This window comes from Choloepus didactylus, chromosome 5 (genome assembly GCF_015220235.1).
Source record: "Choloepus didactylus isolate mChoDid1 chromosome 5, mChoDid1.pri, whole genome shotgun sequence".
Classification (NCBI taxonomy): domain Eukaryota; kingdom Metazoa; phylum Chordata; class Mammalia; order Pilosa; family Megalonychidae; genus Choloepus; species Choloepus didactylus.
This window is the reverse complement of record NC_051311.1, coordinates 42,432,768-42,455,204: the sequence shown is the minus strand read 5'-3', so window position 1 is coordinate 42,455,204 and position 22,437 is coordinate 42,432,768. Positions and strand designations below refer to the sequence as shown.

The 22,437-nt window shown below is 34.7% G+C and overlaps 1 protein-coding gene and 1 long non-coding RNA gene across 2 annotated transcripts in view; one reads left to right on the top strand and one right to left on the bottom strand.

Annotated features, from left to right (window-relative positions):
- The window catches only part of CNTNAP2 (contactin associated protein 2), a 2,391,149-nt gene that overhangs the window by 1,038,396 nt on the left and 1,330,316 nt on the right, over positions 1 to 22,437 (top strand). Inside the window, exons 5-6 of the mRNA XM_037835931.1 lie at positions 13,042 to 13,245; positions 17,389 to 17,573. Of these exons, the coding sequence (XP_037691859.1) occupies positions 13,042 to 13,245; positions 17,389 to 17,573 (389 nt within the window). The remainder of the gene's footprint in view (positions 1 to 13,041; positions 13,246 to 17,388; positions 17,574 to 22,437) is intronic.
- Positions 1 to 22,437, bottom strand: part of LOC119533961 — an 81,380-nt gene that overhangs the window by 11,635 nt on the left and 47,308 nt on the right. The gene's annotated exons all lie outside the window — the stretch shown is intronic.

The following is a 22,437-nucleotide window of genomic DNA, read 5'->3' as shown; positions in this document are numbered from 1 at the left end:
TAAATTAATGGTATTTTATTTTATTTTATTTTATTTTGTTTTAGATATAGATTTAATGGTATTGAGCATAAAAAGATGGAACAGCTAAAGAAGCAATCAGTGGCAAACTTCTGAGATTCTGCCTAAAAATTAAGATGATGCAAAGAAATGAATTCAAGTAGATAGCATATTTCAAGGAAAAATTTGTGACAATTTGCTTTTATTTTGAAGGTAGCTTTTGTGGTATCGGATTTATCATAGCAATGAACAAAACAATGACTGTTAATATTTATCTGAAATTCTTCACTCACTGTAGAAACTTTAAATACCTTGAAATTCTGGGTGGCAACACTGCAGCATCAGAAAGCTTTGCATTTGTTAAGGACATAGGTATCTTTTGCATTTTGGCTTTGTGTCAGTGTTTGACAACATTAGTAGAAAGTGAGCTTCTTTGAGACTAGGCTTTGCTCTCTCTGCCTCTGCACCCTCTTCCACCCCTTCTGCTCTCCCACACCAGCACAGGAGGTGCATAAGGTGCATAAGGTTCATAAGGTATGTCAAACATGCACCTTCCCTTCAGGAAGACTCCATCATTACATCCCTAAGGTCTACACCTCCCATAGGGAGCACTAGGACCTTCATCTTCCAAGTCTAACCCTACCCATGACTCTGAAACTCATATATTCAAGCTACATGGAACTATGGAGCTCTTTAAAACAGTTGAATATGCTGTTCCCCCATTTGTATAGATTTATCTTACACAGTCTGAATTCTCATTTCACAGGAGAGCTCATCTTTTAGTTCTTTCTAAATACTCACCCCTTTCCTCAGTAAAGTGCTCTACCTCAGCACTTTCTTGGCACAATGCTATGGATGTTAAGAGACATTTCAGTGAACAGTGGTTGATATCAGACATTTAATAATGTTTTCTAAAATTTACTTTAAAGGAGCTTTGGAAAGACTCAAAATGTTAGCATCCTTGTTGCAGATCTATGAAAAGAGTCTTTCCAACAATTCTAAGATTTTTTTGTTGTTGTTTTACCAAAACTTTGATTTTTTTTTTCTTTTCTAAGATATGTTAGGAGGATTTTCTTTAGAGAAAAATTGGAAGCAAAAAGTCACAAGTTCAAGAGATTGCCAGGATGGCTGCCACACCCTCATCTCCATCATCCTGCCTTTCCTAATAAGGATAATTTACTTTTTCCTCAATACTGTATAAATTACCCTGAAATTTATAAAATTACAAAGCTTTGAAGCAAGTTCCCTTGCTCCACTTCCAACCAAATCACCACTCTTTAGCCTATATATTATTGAAATTCTGGCAGCAATCTTTTAAACAGAGATAGAAAACAAAGTTTAACTGAATAGAAATAAAAGTATCTGGAATAAATGTTAAGTATAATTTAAATCAAAAGATATTCTGAGGACTTTCTGGATGCCCGTTTCCCTTTGTCATCTGTGTAACATTTACTCAAGAGTTATAATACTAGATAATCTTTTCCCCAGCAGAAAAACAGATTTTCTGTGGTCAAAAATGGTACACCTATTTCCATGAAATAGTGGTATTATCATAGAGAAGGAAATCTAAGTTTGACTTTTCAATTTACAAAAAAATAAATAAACATAGCTTCTACATGGATTTCCCACAGATAGATTTTATGCTAATTTTCATAAATTATTATCTCTGCATTATCAGATATATTGGAGTGATAGCCCTGCTTAGAAATGGAGCACTCTGTTTTTCTGATGAGTAGGTGTGTCGAGGAGATAAGATGTGTGTGTGTGTTGCGTGTGTGTGCATGTGTGTGACCATTTGGCGAGGCAGAAAACCTTCAGGTTTCTTTTGTCTTTTAATTGGGGAAAACATAATTTTTAATAATATAATTTCAAAAGTTACTAATATTTCTGAGTTTTCTTTTGATTTGTGTGTCAATCATGTGAACAGTCAATCATGACTAATTATACATTATAGTTTTTCATGAACTAATCCAATCATATATAAATATACAAGTCTACCTTGCTTCTGTAAGTCAATAAATCTTTATCTCAGGTTAGTGAAAATATTACTTTGCTAAAACAATGTTTAAAAGTAAATAATTTTAATCTTAGTTATATCTAAAATGCATTTAAGAGAAAAATATATACTTGCATTTAAATTTATACAAGAGTTAAGTGTTTTAGCCTTTTATTTACAAACAAATAACTCCAATGTGAGTATAATAAAAGCATTTCATGTTTTAAGTATTTGCTCTCGTCAGAAATCCAGTTTTAATATTTGTGAATGTATGCCATTAAATAATGCATAATGTTGTATGTATTCTTAGAGAATAAATTGTATTGCACTAGGAATGGTTTTGAGGGGAAATAGGAACACAGTGGAATTTTCCTCTTGCTTGTAGTAGTAAATGCCAATTACATTTACATCAGTTTAAGAGGTGTTTATTTTATGAGCAATACAAAGCAGAAGTCAGAGTCTGTACCTTAGAGAAGCTTAAAGTCCACAGATGAAATCAAAACAATAAAAGGTAATTACACTATGAGATGAGAAGTGATACGATAAAAGGGTACAAGGATGCTATGGGACGATAGGCAAGGAGTGCTTAATACAAGGAAAGTTTGCTAGTGGGTGAGGCTTATCTGAGACTTGAAGGATGCCTAAGTTTAAACCAGATTAAAAAGTAATAATAAAAAGAGTAACAGTTAATTAAAGGGAGTGATCATAGCATAAGGAAAGGCATTAGCAAGGGAGCCAGTCAGATTACCATCATTAGCAAATAAAGAGAAAGACGATGTTAAAAAGAAATAAAGGGCCGTGGGGGGGCGGGTTGTGGGAAGGTGGCAGAGTAGGAAGCTCCAGAATTCTGCCCCTCCAGCAGAACAACTGTTAAACAGGCAGGAGCTGTCTGAATCAGCTATTTTGAAACCCCAGAGTCTGTAGAACACTGTACAGAATCCAGGAAAGAGCTGGAGAAAGAGACTGGTAAATTACCATAAATACCAGTAAATTGCTCTCCCCACATGGTTGTTACCAGTGCCCATCCCCAACTCTTGAGGAAGGCAGCAGTGGGGTCCAGTACCTGGCATGGCTTGCTGGTGCCAGAAAAGGCCATAAAAATCCACTTCCCTAAAATCAGGGGTGAGGGAGGTGGGCCAATCACTGATCACTGCTTTTGATTAGCTACTCCAGATCACTTGGAGGCCTAGCTCCAAGGGCAGTCATTGTTCTAGCCCTCCCTGAATAAAGGCAGTGGAGGAGAATGTTTCAGTGTGCTGAAGCTGCCAGAATGCAATATACCAGAAATGGGCTGGCTTTTTCAATGGGGTTTCATTATGTTACAAATTTATAGTTCTAAGGCCATGAAAATGTCCAGATTAAGGCATCAAGAGGACGATACTTTCTCTGAGGAAAGATTGCTGGCATCCGGGGTTCCTCTGTCACACAGGAATGCACTTGGTGATGACTACTGGTCCTTCTCTCCTGTTCTGGTTTCAATAGCTGTCTCTCTCAGCTCCTGTGGGTCCTTTCTTCACATCTCCAGGGCAAAATCTGGATTTCATCTCTTAGCTTCTCTGAGCTCTCTAAGTATCACCTGTCTTTTATCCTCTCATAAAGGACACCAGCAAGGGGATTAAGCCCACCCTGAATGGGCTGGGTCACATCTCCATGGAAAAATCCTAATCAAAAGGTCCCACACACCAGTAAATTGTTCCCACAAGGATGGATCAGGAGAACATGGCCTTCTGTGGGGTACATAACAACTCCAAACCAGCACAGAGACTGATAAAAGGCAAACCTCCTCAGAGTTCTGGAGGACAGTTAAAGGGCTGCATTGGCTAGGCTGGGACAGAGTCAAGAATGCACAGCTTTGGGGAGCCATGGAAGAAGCTCCTGACACCCTTCCTGGGTCCTCCCTCTACCCATCTCTGGCTTGGAACCTGCTGGTGCTCCCTTTATGGATCCTTGGCCTAGTTCTGGCTGGGAAAAAGTGACTTGGGAAACTCCACTCTGATACCCCACCCCATCCCCAAGAATTTGCCCTTGAGACAAAAGCAGCTTGACACAGTGAAAACAGTGTAAGAAACAGTTGAGATGTACTGCCTAGGGCCAAGACTTCCCAGTTTTAAGTCCTGCAGTGGAAGAACTAGGAGAAGGAGAAGTACTGTCTCCTAGGAAGTAGAGGAGGCAGTCAATCTCCTGTAAACAGGGGAACTCCTAAGGCCACTAGAAAGTACAAGCCCAGGACAAGACAAGGCACAGAAAAAACAGGGGGGAACCCTGTATTTTGCATTCACTTTGAGCTGATCTTCCTGATAGGAGCACTGAACTCTGACAGAAAGCACCATCCAATGTAAAGCTAATTTGCAACAAAGGTGACTTTGCTTAGATTTGCTTGGTGAAGATGTGAATATGCACATCTAAGATGCCTGAGAACACCAATCAAGATAAAAAATACTCCTGTCAAATGCAAAAGACAAAGAGTTCTGAAAACTGCTAGAGAAAAGCAATGTGTTATGTACAAGGAAGTCCCAATTAGACTAAGTGCCAATTTCTGGTCAGAAATCATGGAGGCAAGAAGGCAGTGGATTGAAATACTTGAAGTGCTGAAAGAAAATAATTGCCAATCAACAATTTTATATCCAGTGAGACTTTCAAAAATGAGAGAAAGATTAAAGGTAACCATTTGAGTAATTACAAATGCCAGTATTATTGTATTATGTGTGTGAATATATATATTCACATATATATATATATTCACATATATATATATATATATAATTCTACTTGTTACTCTCTACAAGTGCTAAAATGCAAAGGCAAAAGATAATGATAAATCTATGGTTATATAGATATAATTAGTAACAAGTACAAAAAGATGAAGGGAAGGAGAGATATAGGAACAGTATATATGTATGCTATTGAAATCAAGTTGGTATCAAATCAAATATGATTTTTATATATTTAGGATATCAACTTTTAACCTGATGGTAACCACAAGGAAAGCATATGAAAAATATATCCAGATAGAAATGAGAAGGGACTCAGTAAGATACAGTATAAAAAAATCAAATAAATATGAAAGTAGCCATTAACAGAAGAATTGAGGGCCAAAAATGGTATAGGATTTACAAAGACCAAACAGCAAAATGGTAGAAGAAAGTAGTGCATTATCAGTACGACTTTAAATGTAAATGGATTAAACTTGCTAGTCAAAAGACAAAGATTGGCAGATTGGTTAAAAAAGCATGACCCAACTATATGCTGTCTGAAAGAGATTCACTTTAAATTCAAAGACATAAGTAGGTTGCATGTGAAAGGATGAAATAAAACATACCATGCAAATAGTAGCCAAAAGAGAACTGGGGCACCTATACTCATGTCAGATAAAACAAACTGCACCTAACTGCAGAGTCCCAAAATATATGAAGCAAATACTGACAGATTTGAAGGGAAAAATTGACATATCTACATTAATAGTAGGAGAATTTAATATACAACTTTCAATAATTGATAGAAAATCTAGAGAGAATATCAATAAGAAAAAACAAGACTTGAACAATAGCTGTAAACAAACTAGATAACTATGTAACAGACATATATAGAACCCATCACCAAACAACAATGTGTATGTGTATGTATGTAAAATATCTATGCTGGAGTAAGAGACAGGCAAGAACATTTGATCTATTTATATTAAAACCCAAAATTAAATGGGCAGACAAGAACAGGTAGAAGAGAAAAACTAATCAATAAATTAAAAGGAAAAAAACACTTTATTTTGCTGAAGAAATGGCTGCAGAATAAATGGACAAGATTTGTAAAGTCTAATAATTCACTCAAAGGAGACATTTATATGAAGTGCTTAAAATAGTTAATATTAGATAATAGATCCAAATTCCAACCTTACCTCTGTGTGACCTTGGACAAGTTATTTACCAAAACTTACACAAGAAACTCTAGGCCCAGATGTCTTTACCAATAAATTCTCCCAAATATTAAAGAAAGAAATAATGCCAATCATATAAAAAATCTTCCTGGACTAGAAAAGGTTTGAACATGCCCTAGCTCTTTTAAAGAGACCAGCCTATTCTTGATACTAAAATGTGACCAATAAAGTTAAAAACAAACAAACAAACAAAATGTTACAGGAGGTCTACTTAGAAACACAGAAACCATGCCAAGTACTTTCACAGAGAATTTAATATAGGGAATTGGTTAAATATGTACTAGCGAAGTGAAAAAGCAAAAGCAACACACTGAGGTAATGCAAAGAAAAAAATGGAGAAGACAGCTATCATCCTGGGCTTGGAAATAAACTGTAGGAAGTGTGTGGTTTGCAGTAGTTAGGATCATGAAATAGTCAGATCAGCTTAGTGAGTGCAAGGGAGTGAGTTCAGTCTATACATGGCCTCCAACTTCAGCACTAAGGCAACTTTGTACATGGGGTCATTAAAAGGAAAGACATGATATGATATTTTATTCATCTGATTATTGAGACTGTTCTCTCCACAGTGGATGTTCTGTGGTGATCATTCACATGGGACTCAAAACTCTACACTTTGTGTCCATTCCAAGAGTTCTATTTACATGTTTCTCCCACACATATTCTTCACACCAGTCATCTTTTCCTGCTTCCACTAAGTTTTGTCCATCTACCCAAATCATTAGCCCCTGTTCATGGTGCAGTGTAGATCATTTCCACAGTCCAGAAAATGTGGACATTTAAATACGCTGCTTGAAATTTTCCACTGTAGGGATTTCCCTTCATCAGTGTCTTTGAGGTACATTCCCGATTGTGGTTACAAAGCTACAAAAATAAAGAGAGTGTAAAAGGGTAGAGCTGAAATACATGATAATAATTGGTACACAGGGCAGTCTCATTCATGAACATGTAAAAAGCATCCTAAACAAAATATTAGTAGCAAAATTATAAAGCATACAACATCAAGGCCAAAGATAGGTTTATTCCATAAATGCAAGGTTTATAAAACTTTTGTAATTTACCATATTAACAGAAATAGGAGAATTATTATAACATGAATTCATGAAATCAACCAGGGCAAGGAAAATGCAAGATGAGCTTAGGGCACACTGTAGTGCCAGAAAGCATGAGAGAATGAGAGAGAAAGAGAGAGAGAGAGACAGACAGACAGACGGGAGGAGGGCATACAAAAGGGACACTGGAGACAACCTGAAAGAGTTCCTAAAGGCCAAAGCTGGAAAAATATGAATAACACTAACAGTGGATTAAACCCAAATAAAATCTGTAAATCCATATTGATATAAATAAATAATTGAATATATAAATAAATAGGGCAGAAGGGGCATATCTTCCCTATAAAAATTTTCCAAGTAATATACATGTATAGATACTCCCCCTCCAATAGGTAGAGGTTGCGTCTCCTTCCCTTGAGTGTGGGATGGACTTGGTTACTCACTTCCAAAGAATAGAGCATGGAAATGGAAAATAGTAACTTTATAGTCGAAAAGCCCAGCAGACATCACCTCAACCAACATCACTGGTGGTAAGTAATGTTGATATCATGCACCCCTTCATATGAAGTGATGAGAAGGACACCACAATTCTGTGGTGATCCTCCCAACCATGAATACTACCAGTCTAATCATAACAAAATATCAGATGAACCCAAATTGAGGAGCATTCTACAAAATACCTGACTAGTACTCTTCTAAACTGTCAAAGTTATGAAAGACAAAGGAAGACTGAGAAGCTGTCATAGATCGGAGGATACCAAGGAGACATGATGACTAACTGCAATGTAGGATCCTTGAACAGAAAAAAGGGTTCCTGGAACAGATAAAGAGGAAATTAGTAAAAAACAAACAAACAAACAAACAAAAAAACACAAATGAAATCCAACTAAAAGTCTGTAGTTTAGTTAATAGTGTTGGACCAATGTTAATTTCTTAGTTTTTACAAATGTCCCATCGTTATATAAAAAGTTAACATTAGCAGAAACTAGGTAAAGCATATATGGGAACTCTCTGTACTATCTTTGCATCTTTACCCTAAAATCTAAAATTATTCCCAAATGAAAAGTTTATTTTAAAAAGAAAACTGAACGCAAAAATTCTTATTGAATAAATTGGACATCCAAATGATGGTATATTATTGCCAATTAAAATCCTATTTTGGAAAAACAAAAACAAAAACATTTTATAGGGTAAGGTGGAAAAAAAAAAAAGTCACAAAAACCAAGCACAAAACTGTATAGAGTATGATCCCTATGCATATTCTCTTCGTTTCCTGATTGCAATCACAAATACCACAAAATGAGTTGCTTAAAAAAAATGGGAATTTACTTCTTGTGGTTTTGAGACTAAGGGAAGTCCAAAATCAGGTGTCAGCAAGGCAGTGCTTTCTCCCAAAGACTGTTGCATTCTTGGGACTGGCTATAATCCCTGAGGTTCCTTAATTTCCCCGTCACAAGGTGATGTCCCTCCTTTCTCTCCTGGGTTTCTTTGACTTCCAGGTATCTTCCCATGGCTTTCTCCTTTCACACTGAATTTCCTTTGCTTATAAGGATTTCAGCCATAGTGGTTTAAGACCCACCTTCCTTCAGTTTGGGCACACCTTAATTAATAACATCTTCAAATGTACTCTTTACAAATGGGTTCACACCCACGGGACCAGGGGGTGGGACCTGAACATGCCTTTTGTGGGAAACATGATTAGATTCCCAACCCATATTTATGTCCATAGATACACATTCTATATATGGAAATGTATAAAATAATCAGAAACACTATTTTATCAGTGGTTATTTCAGGAAAATGTTAATTTTAATCTTTGAGACTTCTTATTTCTCTTTAATCATCTACAGCTAAATAAATAATTTTTATAAAAAGACAAGGGATTAAAAGTAATTCTTGGGCACTTATTTGTTTACTTTGGAGTTCTGTGTTCAAATACTACAGCTTCAAATTATATATATTTTCATTTTTCAAAGTGCTTAGAGCATGAAAGTCATTACAATGTTATTTAAGAAAACATACAATTTGCCTACATTTATGAATGATCTTATGTTCCCTAAAAGTTGAGCATTCATTCTACATTTTGAACCATGACTAAATGAAATGGTATTATTCTCTTTATATAGATCTAGTGAAAGAATTACAGAGATAATATACAGTGAATTTATGCATATATGTAGAATACATTATATAACAGAGAAAATATATGCATGTATATATAATAATGTAATGATGTATGGATTATTCCATCCATTAGATAGATGGATAGATATGTAAGTAAATGTATACAATCTAGAAGAGTATGCACTGACCCATTAACATTAATGATCTCTCATGGGATGAATTAACTTTTCATATTATACATTTCTGTAGTGTTTAATTTCTTTTTAACAATAAACATATATTTATAGCAAAATAAAATATAGCAAAGTTTTTTAAAACATATATATTTATATAGTAAACACTTCTCCAAAATATTTTATCTGAATTCAGAAAGTAAAGATCAAGTAACAATGAAATTAAAAAAAAAAAAATCACTGCCTTCTCTACCATGATGATTTGATGAACTGGGCACATTACCAGCTTTCTGAGTTATTGTTAGAAACAAAATTGCAGGAACACTATGATTTTGCATTCACTTTTTGACTAGCCATTGTTGTTGTTCAGATTGCTTAAACAGTTCAACCATGCATATTTAATCACTGCATAGAAAACTTAATTCTAGGGAGTGATAAGCAATCAGGGTAATAGGAAAGAGAAAAAGTGACTTGTCCCCAAACAAGCACAACATATTATTAGATGCCAAATGAAATTTTAATATATTTTTGTCAGAAATGGAACTAAAGTCTGATGGATGTTTTTGCATTATTTTGCAAGATCTCATACTCTTTTAAAAGTGGGATATGTGGTTATGTGTAAATTATATACCATAGATTATTAATAGGAATTTTATAATTTTTTAGCCAGTTCTGAGATCACATCTCCATAAGAAAATGCTGATAGTTTGCAAGCATTTAACACATTCACGTAAAAACAACTTTGATTTCATAATGTGGGAGATCTAGCTTGCAGAACACTCATCGGTTTCTGCTGACTTCTTACTCTTTGTAAGAAGAGTCTTGGTCCACAGGAATCCTTGTCCTCCCTGTTTTTGTTAATGCCCTGTGACTGCGTGAATAAATAAACTATGCCCATCCTTTCTGTCACCTTTTTTCTGTTGCCCTAAAAGTAAGACAGAAAGGCATCAACATTTGCACAAGTGACGGTTCCTGTCCCTGGAACTGAGTGTGGATTTGGATTTAAGAGAAAATATAGGAGAGGTGAATTTTTTTTTCTATCTAAGCTTATTACTTCCTGAAAGTTGAATGAGAAATATTTCATATCAATTAATATATACTAAAGGAGCATAAAAAAATGATGTGTCTATGATTCAACTGTTAGTAATATGAAATTAACTGCAAAATTTCTTTTTAGAGTTTAAAATTTACTCCCTCTCTCTGACTGGCATTTATTCACTTTTCAAGACAAAAAGTAATTTCTAACAACTATTGGATTATAAATTCAACCTGGGAGCTAAAAATTTGATTCTTATTAGCCTCTTTTTATCTTTCATCACAAATGATAAATATATGGCAATTGGAATTCAGCTGTGACAGCATAGATGATTAAGCTAAAGTCTAATTGGCTTTGCAGTGTTAGCAAAACCCAAGATTTAATGGTTGGCTTTTTCCCACCATAGTAAAATAAACCTCTGTGATTCACGATTGCAGAGAACAGAATTCTGTTGATTGAGAAAGTCTTTTTATGGCCAGGAAAGAACTGACAATAATAAGTAAAAATTAAACTTCAAAAATATATTTTTCTTTCTTAATTTTTTAGAATGTGACATCTCCAAACTATTACTTAATAGTTTATTACCTAAACACTTAAATACGTGTTTGAGATAATGGGATAAATATTTTTTATGCAAGTGAAAGCCATCAGTGATTCGAAAAGAAAACTTTAATTTTAAGTAATGTTTGAAATAATTGAGTTCATGACAATTCAACTTTATAGAATTATATAATAAGAACAAAAGATTGTAAAGCAGGTAGTGAGGGAAACAAAGGGCAAATGCTACGGGAGCTCTGCAACTACTGCAGCCCATGGTATGGGATTTATCTGAGAGTGTCCTCCAGTTACAAGGCCAACCAAAATATTCACTATGATGATTGAAGGAAACAAATGCCAGAGAACTAGTATATGAAATGCAAAAAAAAAAATTCCTCTGACAGACTTTAAAGTTGCTACTATTTTTCTCCAATAACTCCTTGTGGAGTTTTTTTAGGCAGATCTTGCCTGAAACCAAGAGGCTAGCTTCATCCAGGTTTGTATTTTTGAAGGAATTAGAGGTATACAGTTTAACTAGGTTTCCTATGATTTAAGAAATAAAAGTTAAAAGAAATGAATTTTTAAAATATTTTTGGTGATGAAGTTCAATAATGGTAATTAAGCTTCTATATATACTCAAAATTTGATCGAAGTAATTCAGTTCATTTTTGAGCCATTCCATGAATTGGAAGGCATTGACCAATAGTGCCTAAAAAGTGAGATTATCATGTTTTCCATTTCTGGTGTGAAAAAGTAGTAGTTAGGAAACTAATCTCCACATTTTCCTGTTTATGAAAATGGTAACATTTTACATACTTCTAAAAACTTTATATAATTTCAATATGTCATTGTAATACCCTAAATTCGAATTAGAATTAATGTAGTCACAGTATTTGATCTTCTAACTCATGCCTAGGTATGTGAGGACATCCCAAATGGCCACAGTATGCCATGCCCTTAACAAAAGTAGTCTCCAAATACCTAGGTCCCTACCTGAGATTCTATAAAATATTCACTCACTAAGTTTTATCTCTCAAAAACTTAAATCCACCAGAGTCTTCCTATGCCAGACAAGTCCTAAAATCCAGAAGCAACAGCCTCTTTAAGAACAACAGTCAGATGCAGCCCTCTTCCCCATACTGTTGACAGCCCCTTTCAATATGAACAAGTTAGGGTGTTCACTGTCTAGACACTCCTGAAGATGGAGAAAGAGATTAAGTGAGAGGAACGGGTAGCAACAAACAAGATAAGATTGAACAAAGGTCTATGAACACTTAAACTTAAATTTATATATATATAAATATATGTATAGGAAGGAGGTAAATGACATGGTAGAACTGTACCTATAACATCCTTTGAAATTTGCTCTGTGGCTACTCATTGAATTGTGTTTTGCAAGTCTTCACCTTTTTGTATTATTTCATAATAAGGAAAGAACTGAAACTGTGGAACTGTACCCATAACAATTTTTGAAATTTTCTATATAACTGCTTGTTGAGCTGTACATCAAAAGTTAACACCTTTCTGTATGCATGTTTCATTTTACAATAATGGAAATAGCTGAAGTTGTGGAACTGTGACCTATGATATTCTTTGAAATTTGCTCTCCGACTACTTGTTAAATTGTACCTTGAAAGTTATCACTGTTACGTATATGTGTTAAAATTCACAATAAAAAATGCGTTAAAAATCTAGTGGAATATAAAAAATGTTAAGAAATGAGTATACCATCAAATAGTGAATTTATAGTGAATTCTTATGCCAAAGTAAAACAAATCTACAAGTAAAATGTATATTAAAAATCAAGAATTATTATTCTCAAGAAAACATTAAAATCCTAAATTCCCTTAGAGATTAAAATTTTTACTTCTTTCAACTAAACTTAAAATTCCCAAGTAGGAATATGAAGCATATAACACATTGATTTGGTCCATGTTATTCATATTACAATTGAAGTGAGATTTTATATGGGTAAAAATTCCTATAATCATTCTTCATAAAAATTTCCCATAAATCTGCTTCAGGATAAACAATAAAGCAAAGGAAGAAATAGAGTGAGAACCTGGGTCTCTATATTTCTCAGGAAAAACTCGTTGATTCTCATTATGTTGTGCAGATATCCATTGGAAATGAATGTACTTCCCACTGGATGGCAACAAACAATTACTGAACTATATGTGATTTATTTCTCCTTTCAGGGGCTGATGTCATCAACTTTGATGGTCATGTTGTGTTACCATATAGATTCAGGAACAAGAAGATGAAAACACTGAAAGATGTCATTGCCTTGAAATTTAAAACTTCTGAAAGTGAAGGGGTAATCTTGCATGGAGAAGGACAGCAAGGAGATTATATTACTTTGGAACTGAAAAAGGCCAAGTTGGTCTTCAGTTTAAACCTAGGTATGTTTTGCCTTTTTGTGCCATTCTTTCTGTTTATTAATATTCCCATAGGAAAATATCAATCTTGCTTAATCCTTTAAAATGTAAGTTATATGTAGACTCCATGAGAGTCAGTACTGAGTCTGTCTTTTTCCCTTGTCACATATTGTATCTCCACTTCCAAGAATGCAGTGTGGTACATAGTAGTTTCTTAATAAATATTTGTTATGTTCCTTCATTTAAAAAAAGTACATTATAAAATAGTTCACATTGCATTGATTCATTTTTAATTTATAATGGTTGGCATATATGGATATAATTATCCATTCAAAAAATATTCATTAAACACCTACTATGCCAGGTATTATTTTAATCACTGGGATACAGACATGAATAAATAATAGACAAAGTCTGTCAGCTCATGAAGTTTATGATCTAGTGAAGGGTAAGGCAATATGTCATCTGTCATTGGTATTTTAAAACAACTAAATAAAGATAAATGATTTCAAATAATGATAAGTATAAAATAAATAAGGTAGCATGATAATTAGATAATGTTATAAGAGTGATTTCATTGGCAAGAGGGGTCAATATTAGAATTTGTAGTAAGAGAAGTCCTCTCTGAAGAGAAGTATTTTAAGCTGAGATCTGCATAATGACAGAAACTAGCCATGAAAAAATCAAGAGAAGAGTGTTTTAGAGGAAGTGATCATTAATGACAGAGACTTGGTATGCTCAAGGAACAAGACTGGTATGATAAATAGATGTAATGAGTAAAAGCGACAGGAGATAAAATCCAAGAATTCTGAAGTGCCCAAATCCAATTCAATCCTATAGGGCACAGTAAAAGGTTTAGATATTTTCTAACAGCTTTATTAAGATATAATTTCTATTACATAAAATTCACCCATTTTTTCCAAACACTCTCCATCCCCCAGTGACCTCCAATCTGCTCTATCTCTGAAAATTTACTATTTCTAGTCATCTCTTGTAAGTGATATCATATAATATTTGCCTTATGTGCTCTGCTTATTTCACTGAGCATGTTTTCAAAGTTCTTCCATGTTGCAGCATGTCTTAGAAACTTCATTCTTTCTTATGGCCAAATAATATTCCATTTTGTGCACGTATCACATTTTGTTTGTTCATAGATATGTCGGTTGTTTCCACCATTTGGTTATTGTGGATAATGCTGCCATAAATATGATCTGGCCATAAGAAAGAATGTGCACAGGTATCTGTTTGATACCCTGCTTTCACTTTCTTTGGGTATATTCATAGAAGTGTAATTGCCTGGTCATATGGTAATTCTATATTTGACTTTTTGAAGAACCATCATATTGATCTCCACAGTAGTTACACCATTTCACATTACCACCACTAATGCACGAAAGTTCTAATTTCTCTGCATCCTCTTCAACAGTTGTTATTTTCCATTTTTGTAAATAATAGCCATCTTTGTGGGTGTGATTTGCACATCCCAAATGGTTAATGATGTTGCATACCTGTTCATATTCTTATTGGCTGTTTGATATCTTCTTAGGATAAATTTCTATTAAATTCCTTGCCCATTTTTAAATTGTATTGTTTGTCTTTTTGTTGTGTCATTGTAAGAGTTATTTTTATATTCTGGCTATTAAGCCCTTATCCACAATATGGCTTGCAACTATTTTCTACTCTGTAGGTTGTCTTTCCACTTTTTTGAAAATGTCCTTTGACATGCAAAAGGTTTTAATTTTGATTAAGTCAAATTAATCTATTGTTTGTTTTGTTGCTTATGCCTTGGATGTCAATATAAAAATCCATTCCTAAATCCCAGGTCACAAGTATTTACCCCTATGTTGTTTTCTAACAGGTTTATAGTAGGTGAGTGATACATTTTGAGTTGAATTTTGTACATGATGTGAAGTAGGAGACTATCTACTTCTTTTACATGTTGTATCCCATTTTGAAGACAGTATTCTTTCCCTGACTGCAAGTACTTAGCACCATTATCAAATGTGCCATAGAAGTATGGATCTATTTCTGAAGTTCCAGTTTTGTACTATCTGTTTTTTGTCTATCTTTATGCCAGTACTATGCTGTTTTGATTACTGAAGCTTTGTAGCACAATTTAAAATCAGGAAATGTGAGTCCTCCAACTTTGTTCTTTTTCCAAATTGTTTTGGATATTTAGGATTCCTTGAAGTTCCATATAAATTTGATGAGCAGTTTCTCCCTTTCTGCACAAAAGGTTGCTGAAATTTTGATAATGTCATATTAAATATAGATAAATTAATGTATATATGATATTAAATATATTTATTTAAATGTATGTATATAGAAGAACTCAGAAAGGAAATAGAACAAACTATTTTTAATGGTGGAAATGTTAGTGATTAATACTTGACATGTTTATTCTTTATGATGTTCTCTACCTGCAATAATGAACATGTATTACTTGTGTAATCTGGGGGGAAATGGCCTAAACCATTTTTTTAAATAAGATCCAATAGAAAGAAAAGGGAGAGAGGAATCAGAAAACAAAATGTAAGCAGGACTTAAGTTTACTTTTTTTGTTTTTTTTAAATATGCACACATGCAAGGCAATTGGATTTTATCTAAAGTTTATTTTCTCAAAAATTTTCTCTTTCTCTCTCCCTCTCTCTCTCTCTCTTTTTCTTTTTGTAAATGAAACATATAGAGTAACCTTTTAAATGCCTCCGTGCTCTATAAATGTGTGACATTGTTCCGAGACAATGTGACCTCACAAAAGCAGTTCATTACCTTTTCACCAGAAAGCAATTTACTTCCAGAGTTTTATAGACTGACTATAGAATTTATTACAACAATGGAAATATATCCACTCAAATATCTACAGTTACTCTTTAATGTTATTACCTGAATATCAGGCATATCTGGCTGCAACTCAGTCTTCTAGTCTAAATATTTAAAAGTAATAAAACTGAGTGTACCCTTTTCACTTAGATTTATTCCTACTTTCCTTCCTCTCTCACACAAACTCTCTCTCTCATACACACAGACACACACAATCACAATCACAGTTGCAATCACACATCAATTTTTGATTTCCTTTCCAAAAGTGAAGAAAATATGATCTAATAAAACCATAGGAAATGTAATGGATAGGGATCATCACCATTCTAAATATGAAAAATAAAGGAAACAATTGAATGGTTCAGTCAATCTTGTGGTTCTCTTATTTCCATTATGCTATTTATTCTTAAACCATATTCTATTTTTATAGTACTTAGTTTTCCCTGACCATAAAGAAAGAAATACTTGATTAGATAAAATGGAAAAAGGTATAAAAAGTATAAGCGGTATCCAGCGATGAACTAAGTAAACATTTTAGAGACAAACAACCTTACACTTCTATTTATAGTTTTGTTATGTAGATCATGTAGATCTTATTTCAAAACCGGATTAATGCCATATATATGTGTGTGTGTGTGTGTGTGTGTGTGTGTGTGTGTGTGTGTGTGTGTGTGTGTGTGTATGAATGCATTTATTTTATTGTAAAGTATAACTAGAATAAATTTTCTTGGCCATTAAATATTATACAGTCCTTAAGATCATGGCTTTTAGAGACAGAGAAAACTAGAAATTATCATGCTATGTTTCCTTGATCAAAATCAATGACAACAGCCACAATAATAATCGATTGTTACAGGTAACATTTAATGAATGCTTACTATTAGCCAGGGAGTATGCTAAATTCTCTGCATTTAACTAATTTAATCCTCACAACAACCTTGTAAAGCAGGGACTATTGTTTTCCTAATTTTGCATGAGAAAATAGCGGCCCATTGGATCAACCAATGATGCAGCCAGCATGGGAACCCAGGCACTCTGGCTCCAGAGCTCATGTGACACTGACTTTATAATGAGCTCATCAAATTTAGCAGAGTTCATGGCACAGGGAAAGAAGGTTTTTTTTTTTCCTTTTGAAGGGAGCAGACGTTTTCCATCCTTAATACCTTCTCTATAATTTTAACATAAAACTGTTTTAAATATAGTGCAATAGTATTTTCCCCATATTGACGCCAATAAAAAGACCCTTGTGGGCACATCAGCCTCTAGGCTTTGTAAATGAAAGTTCTGCTGCTACCCGGGGTCTGCCATATAGTTATTGCCTCGTTTCCTTTCACTCCTTTGACTCAGGAAGCAACCAGCTTGGCCCCATATATGGGCACACATCCGTCATGACAGGGAGCTTGCTGGACGATCATCACTGGCACTCTGTAATCATCGAGCGCCAGGGACGAAGCATTAACCTCACCCTGGACAGAAGCATGCAGCATTTCCGCACAAATGGAGAGTTCGATTACCTGGACTTGGATTACGAGGTAAGCATGATGACGTATAGATTGCGCTAAATGCCAAGCAGCTGCCACAATCTATTGTAGTATTGTATTTTTCTAAATCATAGAGCTATCTATGCCATTTTTATTTTATTCTTCAAAGAAAAATAAACTTACAACTTTAAAATATAGTTTAAAAATATATTCATTTCTAAACTTTTAATGAACACTTGAAATATTTTCAAATCTTGGTATAAAAGCAATAATTTGAAAATAAACCTCTGAGCCTTTTAATAAGTTAAGAATAAATTTAAGTTGTAATCTTTCTATTGGTAATCAATTATGTTTCCTGTTCCTCTTGAGAATGTTTAGTATACTATGTAGCCTGTATATAATATGCACAAACACGATTGTCTTTTATTACAAAATATTCAATAAGAAATCCTGAGTTCTGGCATATGTTAAATCATTTATAAATTCATGACTGTAGTCTGTGGTCACTTGGCAAGTGTTATTTTCTCATATTTAATTTTCATAATGGAAATAAAGTAATATATAGAGTATCTTTAGGAAATTGTTCATAAATAAAAGGGGGCATTTTACCTTGCAAGTGATCAAAGATTAAAAAATAGTGATCACTTTGTTACTGTAAACAAATATTTTCCTATAATGTACTGATACATGTTTTTTTGTGTTTTTTTAATTATTTGGAGATCAATTCAGCCTTAAAATGTCCATCAAAACTATTAGTGGGATAAGAGTTCTGGAAGAAGATGTTCCTCACAGTGTAGTGTGTAATAGGAGAAATGGGATAACAGTAACTGTATAAAAATACAAAAAACAGCGTAAGAGTAAAATAATTTTCAGGCAGAGGTTTCCAGACTTTCTTAATTCTTGGAGCCTTTAGGATCTCAGCAATTTTTTCACAGCAGCCCTAATTTTTAATACTTAAGTCCAAACAACTTAGTAGCCATATGAAAAAAATATACACATCAAATAAAAGACAAATAATATTTTATCTCATTCTTAAATAACAATAATTACTTACTAATGAGATAAGTACACTTTCACTGAAAATTTTTCTTAATTTAGCATCAGGTTTGATACCACCATCTTCATTTTCTTTCCACTTTTACTTTCATGTAATACTCCCTTTTTACCAGTGCAATGACAAAAAACTCAACCAACTTCACAAACAGATTACATCATCAAAGGAATGGAGCATGATCTAATGTTATAACTGTGAACAATCTTAAGCTGGTATTTCACAAAGAATCCAAAAAATGTCAAGTATTTCTGTGTTTACTTTAAAAATTTTAAATATGCCATGGTACCCCATGAATTCTCTGTGGCCTCACTATATGCCTGGTTTTTAAATTGCAAGTACATGTGTGTGTGTGTGTGTGTGTGTGTGTGTGTGTATTATCTCTAACTATGTGTAAATTTTTAAGAATGTGAAGTATGTTAACTATAAAATAAAATAATTATTAAAAAATTCAGGATTTATAACTATGTATTCTTTTCTTATATGTATAAGTTGTTTCCAAGTATTTTGCAGTATAAATATATTACATAAATTCCTAAATGGGAATTTAAGATAGAATATGCTATATAAACCCTGATGGAAAATTAATTAACATTAAAACAATTTAAGCTTTTCAGGGAATTATTGTCGAGCTCCCCCAAAAAATCTCTTTACAGCAAAGTGATTGTTCAAAGAGAAGGAATAGGAAAATCTCATAAAAGTCTAACTTCTCTAAATTATTATGTCATGACTATGTGACTTATCACCCATTGTATGAGAAAGCTTAAAGATGAATTATTCATCCTCATTTATTGAATTTTAAAGTGCCATAGAAGATGTGAGAAATTCTGGAACATTAGCAATGGGCAAACATAATTCCAGTGTTTGAAAAACAGAATTAAAAATTTAGGGCCATAGAACCTATTGAGATTGTGGTGAAATCTGTAAATATTTATTTACACACATTTCCCATACAGAGATAGCAGGTACTTGGACACTTTGAAACCCATCCAGATATAATACCATGTTTGGGACCTTAACTTTAGACTAAAATGCCTGGTATATATTTGTTAGAAACTAGGATGAAATTTAAATTCACTAAAGAAAGATTTATGTTGGAATCAACTTATTTCTCTTTGTAGGGCTAATGCCTGATTACTCTCCTCTTTGATACTATAATTACTGGCATGAGCCATACTAAAGATGGTTGGTTCCACCTTTATATCGCAACACTTTTATCTTAATTCAAAGGGACTCTTGTTTGCTTATTTGTTTAGGAAAACAAATATGCATCTCAGTGTTGCTCCAAATATCTCTTTGACTCATTGTTTTACTTTCCTAGGCTGTTCAAAGCAATACCATGGAATGACTTGGCTTAAGCAATGGGAATTTATTTGCTTATAGTTAGTGTCTGGGAAAATGTCCAAATTAAGGAATCATCATCAAGGTGATGCTTTCTTCCTGAAGGTCAGCTGCCAGTGATCTTTGGTTCCTCTGCCACATGGCAAGACACATGGCAGCATCTGCTGCTCTCTCCCTTCTCTTCGGGGTTTCATTGATTTTAGCTTCTTGCTTCCCTGGTGTATTAGTTAGGGTACTCTAGCGGAACAGAATCAACAAGAGATATCTTCAAATATAAGATTTATAAAAGTGTCTAACACAACTGTGGGTATGCACGAGTCCAAATTCTGTAGGGCAGGCAGCAAACTGGCAACTCCAATGAAGATGTTTGATGAACTCCTCAGGAAACAAACTGGCAACTTTAATGAACTCCTCAGGAAACACTTCGCTGGTCAGTCAAAGAAGTAAAGGTCCTCTATCTGTCTCACTTAAAAGTCTTCAACTGATTGGATTAAATCCAGTTGACTGCATTCTCTCATTGCGGAAGACACACCCTTCATTGATGTCATCAGTCACAGCTGCAGCCAATTGACTGATGATTTAATAAACCAGCCTGTGGTCTATTAACCAGCCACAAACATCCTTGCAGCAATGGTTAGGCCAGTGCTGGCTTGACCAGACACCTGGGTACCATCACCTGGCCAAGTTGACACATGAACCTAACCATCACACCTGGCATTCCTCTCTCTCTCTCCCTCTTTCCCTCCCTCTGCCCCTCTTCTCTCTCTCTCTTCTCCATTTATAAAGGATTCCAGTAATAAAATTACATCCTATCCTGAATGATATGGGTCACATCTTTACTGAAGTAAAAAGCTCCTGCTGACATGAAAAAATCCTACTCAAAATAAGTTTATACCCCCAAGAATGGATTAGATTTAAGAACATATTTTTCTGGGGCACCACTACCCTCCACATCCTGGGCAAAGACGTGTTCTTTCAAATCCAAAATACATTCATTCCATCACAATATCCCAAAAGCCTTAAGTCATTTCAGTAACAACACTAAATACAAAGTCTCATCAAAATTGGTTATGGTGTGGTCTGTCCAGAGACATACTTTCCCTCTGTCTCTGGACCTAGAGAACAAGTTGTCTGCTTCCAATATATACTGAAGGGGCAGTCATAGGATCACCATTCCCATTCCAATGGGGAGAAATTAGAGGGAAAACAGGGGTCATGGGTCCCAAACAATTCCGAAACCCCGCAGGCCATACTCCATTAGATTTCAAGATATGAGAGTCATCTATGGAATGACGTTTTGTTCTCAGGGCCTGGTGAAGGGGCAGCTCCACCCTTTCCAAGTACTTGTGCAGCTGCTATGCTTTCAAAACACTGAGATGAAGGCTCCACCCTCTGAGAACGTAGGGATGATGGCCAGACTCTCCTCAATCCCCAGGGCATCACTCCAACCTCTAAGATCACAGGAGTGGTTACACTCTTCCTGAACGATGGGCGAAAGGCCTGCCCTCTTTTGGGCAGACTCACCTTTTCCACACATGTGTGGGCTTGCTTTCTTGACCTTAGAAGATGTCTTTGGTCCAAACCTCAGCTTCCATGGCTCTGCCCTAGAAGTGATTTTTCCTTCAGTGTGTCCCTTTTCTGTCCCTTTTAGTTCAGGCTGGCAGGGGTTTCATTAATGTAATACACAGGTGTCCAAACCATCAGACAGTAGGACTTTCCACAGATCCTTCCTGGATAACTGCATTTCCAATCCTGGTTTGCACTGAAATGTCTGGTTGGATCCATGTTCAGTCAAACACTCAATGGAGCACTATTCTCTGGGGATTCACTTTCCAGAAGCTCAGAATTTTCCAATCCCATCAATTTCTGTTTTTTTGTATGTGTGTGTGTGCCCAGAAATTCAGTTCTCAGCTTATCCCTTTCCTTTGGCATTTAACTATTAGCTTCAAGGAGAAACCAGGCTGTACTTTCCACATTTAGCTTGGAAATATCCTCAGCTAAATATCCAAGCCCATCACTTTCAATTTCTGCCTTCCATCCAAAATTAGAAATCAATTTGGCTAAGTTTTCTTCCACTTTAAAACAAGGATCACCATTCCTCAGTTTCCAATGACACTTTCATCATTTCTGTCTAAGGCCTCATCAGAAGTACCATTAGCATTCATATTTCTATCAACAGTCTCTTCAAAGCAATCTAGGCCTTTCCTATCAAGCACCACACAATTCTTCCAACCTCTACCCATTACCCAATTCCAAAGCCATTTCCACATTTTTGCTATTTGCAATAGCAACACCCCACTCTCCTGGTACCAAAATCTATTTTAGTTTCATAGGCTGCTTAAAGCAAATACCATGAAATGGGTCAGGTTTAAACAATGAGAATTTATTTACAATTAGCATCTGGGAAAATGCCCAAATCAGTGTTTCATCAAGACCATGCTTTCTTTCTGAAGACTGACTGCTGGTGATCCTTGACTCCTCTGCCACATGGCAAGGCACATGTCATCATCTGCTGGTCTCTCC